The sequence below is a fragment of the Alligator sinensis genome, unplaced genomic scaffold, assembly GCF_000455745.1.
Source record: "Alligator sinensis unplaced genomic scaffold, ASM45574v1 scaffold12_1, whole genome shotgun sequence".
Classification (NCBI taxonomy): domain Eukaryota; kingdom Metazoa; phylum Chordata; order Crocodylia; family Alligatoridae; genus Alligator; species Alligator sinensis.
In genome coordinates this window covers 1,242,979-1,248,036 of record NW_005841973.1, presented here as the reverse complement: position 1 = coordinate 1,248,036, position 5,058 = coordinate 1,242,979, and the positions used below count along the sequence as shown (strand labels likewise).

At 42.9% G+C, this 5,058-nt stretch overlaps 1 protein-coding gene across 1 annotated transcript in view; it reads left to right on the top strand.

Annotated features, from left to right (window-relative positions):
• The window catches only part of CUNH20orf194 (chromosome unknown C20orf194 homolog), a 127,079-nt gene that overhangs the window by 51,618 nt on the left and 70,403 nt on the right, over positions 1-5,058 (top strand). The window contains 2 exon segments of the mRNA XM_014518655.2: positions 2,065-2,200; positions 3,874-3,955. Coding sequence (XP_014374141.1) covers positions 2,065-2,200; positions 3,874-3,955 — 218 coding nt within the window.

The following is a 5,058-nucleotide window of genomic DNA, read 5'->3' as shown; positions in this document are numbered from 1 at the left end:
CCCCCCCCCCCCAAAAAAAAAAAAAAAATCAGTGGGATCCTGTTGAAAACAGCAGCCCTACATCGGTGACAGTCAACAGGAGCCAGACAGGACTGTCACTGATGCAGGGTTGCTTTTTTCTACAGGATCCCAACACTTTTTTTTTTTTTTAAACATTTAGCCTTATATTTACACAGTATTCTAAAACATGGAAAAGCAAGACAATTCTAACCCAGATGTTCCACTGCCACTGATTTATTCTGAGGAAGATTAAGTTTTGCATTGTTCATCTCAATTCAGAAGCATTCATTACATCTGAATTAATGCTCATCTTTCACCAGCCATCTCAAAATATAGTGCAAGCCATCTGAAAAAAAAAATGAATGGTAAGAAATGAAATTGCTCAGACACCCACTGATTTAGTTTACAGATCTAAATTGATTGCCAGTACTTTGTGGTAATTTGCTATTGTCAGTTAGTGGAACACGCACACAAGCCACCCCTCTCCCCCAAAATCAGAATACCCCCACAATATGGTAGTATTACTGATGTAAGTGTAGAACGAGGGTGCTAGACCTCTGACCTGTAGGCCAGATGTGGTCTGCAGAACCATCACGTGGCCCACGGGGTTTGCCACGGGTCCGGAAACTTGGCAGCGGGGGCAGTGCCATTAATACAGTCACTCTTCCCCAAGCCCCATTCTCTGGGCAACCAATCAGAGCCAAGCTCTGCCCCCTTCCCCTGTGGGGCTGAGCCCTGCTGCTTGTGAATCGGGTCTGGGCCCATGCCCTCTTTCCCCTATGGGGCTGGGCCACGTCCCCTCTCCCTACAGGGCCAGGTCGTATCCCCTTCCTTCCCATTGTCATTGTGCCATGCCCCCTTCCCCCGTGGGGCCACATTGGGGCCTAGCCATGTCCCCTTCTCCCCACAGGGTTGGTTCACGTCCCATTCCCCAGGTGTTCAAGAAGAGGCTGGAGAGCCCCTTTCCCCCCCCCCCCCCCCCCCCCCCCCCTTTGGGGCTGGGTCACGCCTACTTCTCCCCTCCCTCCCCTGTTCACCCTCTGGGTGAGGCTACACCCCCTTTCCTCTCCACGGAGCAGTGTCCAGCTCCTTTCCCTGCAGGGTTGCACTGCACTCGGCCTCTGTGCCTCTTTTTCCCCTCCGGACCCAATATGCCTGCCGTGCCCACCCAGGCACTGCATCAGGAACACCAGCTGGATTCAGCCTGCAGACGAACCGGGCACTGCCAGTCCAGTCCAGCCCACTGGGCAAAAAGGTTGGGCATCACTGGTATAGAGGTGTGAGCTACCTAGCAGCAGAAATTCAGCAGTTTCCTGGTTTTAAAAGAGAGAGATTTTCCTCAGAATTGCAGCAAAAATGAACTCTACCTTCCAACAGGATGCTAGAGGCAGGATCTCTTTTCTGTCCACTTTTCCAAAACAAGGTCAATCTAGTGGCTGAACCAAAGGAAGACCTGAGCTACCGTCTAAAACAACGTTTTATGGTCTTTAACTGCAACTAAGCAGTGGAGTTCAACCAGCATGCTCGTCTAATACCTCTTATTCCTAGTGAAGTAATTGGTAGGAGAATTTTCCTGAAATCACAAGGAGCTTGACTGGCTCCAGAGCTACCCACCGTTGAACGAACCTGCTTGTGAGTCTCTTCCAAACAGTTTCCTTTGCATACAGTAGGGAAAAGCTCAAGAGGCAGCTGAAAACCTGTTCTTGAACTAGAGATATCCTTAGAAACATTAGACAGAAATCAAAATTGCAAATAGGAAAGTTTACACTCCAGTTCGTTTCCGAACACCCTTGAGGTAGATACAGAAGGTCTGATAAATATTTAATGACCTAATCTTATCTTCAGTTAATTCAATATGCGCTTTTTTTTTTTTGTTTCTCTCTTTTTTTTCTAACAGGTGTTTTTCCATTCGATTCTTCAGGTGCGCTGCTGTTAGACTTCTATTGTTACACTCTGTTTTAATGAGAGAGCCAAGAAATATTGTGAATGTTTTACAAATTGATATGTATATCAAGGTCTTGAAGAAGCAGTGGCAATTAGATTTTTTTTTTTTTCTCTTTTCAGCCCTAGCAGACAACCTTTTGTGCTGTTTGGTAGCCACTCAACTAAAGAGAACCTAAACTCTGGGAACTTCAATTTTCCATCAGAGGGGCATCTAGTTCGAAACACAGGCCTGGGTGGAAGCACTGCCAAGCACATGGTGAGATTTTAATAACACTGATTTTTTTTCAAGCCATACACTTTTTACTTTGTTTCTCTGACATTACAAAGTGTTTAATAGTAATCAGTCAAATATTTAGCATACGTGTAATAAACTAAAAATGCAAGTAAAGCACTCTGGCGTTTGCCTCTCTCTTTGTTTAGTGATAAGTTCTTGTTCCCTGGAGGCAAATCCTGGATGCGGCCTTTCCAAAGCCTAACTCCTGTTGAATTAAATGGATGCTCTGAGCGTGGGGCTGTTGCACAATTAGGACTTGATAGAAAATCATTTTATGGATTAAAAAACAGTCCTTTTTAAGGATCATGAGTACCTGAAAATGTTACACCCGTGTACGTTTGTTGTTCATGATGTCTTTTTTTTATACTTGCAACCTGGAGAGTCTGAATACCCCTTGAAAGCTTGTATGTGGATTTAACTCTCTTCTGTTAGAATTGTAAGATTCACCAAGAGGTTTTATGAGACCAGTTTCTAAAGCACCTTACACTCTCTGTAGTATTGAAATCCATTTTACTAAATAGATAGAAAATTAAGGTGTTCAAACTGTTTGCATGCATGTGCATATATAAATAAAAAAATAAAAAAACAACGAAACAGACCGTAAAACCCCCAAATTCTTTCAGCAGTTAAAGAAGGTTACTAAGGTGAATTTTCAAAATGAACTCTTTCCATTTTCAAGTAAAACTTTTGGTTTTACAACATATCATGAGTTGGATGGCTTGTGTTCCCTGCATGGTAGTGCAACAGCTGGGGAAGCGACCCCAGGGAACACTGATCCTTTGGCTGGCTGGGCTGGGTGCATCAAGAAGGTAATATGCTGTAACCCAGGAGAGGTAGTGTGCAGACTGCAGTGTTTAGTTATCCCTTATAGCTGATCTGAGTAGGCTTTGGGAGTGTCTCGGTCCTAATTTATGCTGTTAGATGGTTGAATATAGCTTATTGCTCCAGGGAATTGGGAGCAATGACCTGATGGTGATTTTTATGACCCTGACTGAAGAGTATTTCATTAGTCACTGCCTTACAGCTGGACGTGGGGACTCCTTGGTGCATTCCAATTGCATTAAACATGATTTTCTGTTTTACTTCCTTTGAGTCCCACATGGGCACCAGTTGTACTATTTTCTTTTTATTCCTGTAGGTGGGTAGGTTTCTAATTAGGACCATCTCTTATTTCCCACCACCAGGTGTGATTGCTTTCTGATACGGTGTCAGCCACATCATGTCAGTAAGTCTCAGAGGGCTGACAGTGGTACACTTAGAGGTATATATATGTGTGTGTGTGATATTTGCTCTTAGCTCGTAGGATGCAAGAAAATAGTGAGTCAAAGACCGAGTGCATGGATGGTTAATCAGGCGCTTTATTCATTAAAAGGCATTTTCCATAAACAAACCTGGAACCTTTTTTTTTTTTTTAATGTACATGGAATTCAGAGCTCATCTTTTTTTTTTTTCCAAAGCCTTTTTGAGCCACATAAGTGAAAACAAGTATTAACATACTTTTTTTTGAATACTGGTGGTCCTATTTCATGCACTTTTTTATAGTATTTGAGTTGGTAGAAAACAAAGGCAGATTTTAGTAATGTATAGTCTGTTAGTAATGTAAAATTATGATATATGCTATGACCCACTTACATCTTGTTACTGCTGATCCCTAGGTAGTGCAGTGTGTGTCACCAAAGGGACCTCTGGCTTGTTCAAGGACCTATTTTTTTGGAACCACTCATGTTCCATATCTGGGTAAGTGTTTTAATATTATCTTGAAGTAGTTAAGGGGCTTCTCTTTCTTGATTAGCTTTATGGGGCAAATATATGTTGTTATACCACATTCAACATTTTTATGGTGGCACAAGTTGAAAGGGAATAGATGTCCTTGCCTCCTTGGCACACTCCAATTGCCCCAAAGTATTTGTGTGACCAAGCTTAGTCACTGTGAAGCTGAATCGAGGAGAATGTCTGTTCACTTTATTGTGCATCCCAGGAAGTTCTGCACCCTGATCCAGATTGTGTTTCCAAGCAGGGAAACCCCGGGGGTGTTCCTCCGCTTGCAGACCTGTCTGCTGGGTCAGGCCATAGTATCTGGGGCTGTTTTCCTGCACAATCAAGTCTCTGAAGTCCCAGGAGTGGCAGGAGCCCAACCCTGCAGGACAACCGCCCTAATAACATCTATTTAGGGACTAAATAGATGTCCCAGAATAACAGCTATCCTGGGATACATCCTGGCACAGCTGATGTCTCAACAAAAATTACATCTGTTTTTTTTTACCCTTAATGCTTTAACAACTGCTTTATTGCTTGTAGAGCGACTGAAAGCATATAGCATTTGATGCCCCTGCTCTTGATGCTTGGTAGATCAAAAGCCTGTATAAGGAGGCCTATCTGAGCTTGTGCTTTTCATGTTCATCTGTTTACTAAGATATTTTGGATGTTCTCATGCAGTGCTCCAGAAGTGTTGGGGAAATAGACATAAAAGTAGGCCCTTTGAAGGCAAACTCAATGTGGAACGTTGGGAAAACTTTCAAAGAGGGTGTTTTTGGCCTACGATAGTGTGGTATAGAGATACTTGAATGTCGCTTAAAAAGGTTCTTCTGATACCTGGACCAATATAGAAGTGTCAGTACAGCTCTCTATATGAACTGAATTAGGCAAAACTCTAGTTAATTTTTGGCTCCAGAGAGAATGCAAATAATTATCAGGCAGTCTTGATTGCAGGGAAGGGTGTGGCATAGGAACAATGGGAAATCATGTTATAGCAGCACATTATCGCACAGGTGAGTTTACCCTGAGTTTGCTGTGCAAACACAGTCCTCCAAGTTAGAAATAAGTTTCAGTTATATTACAGA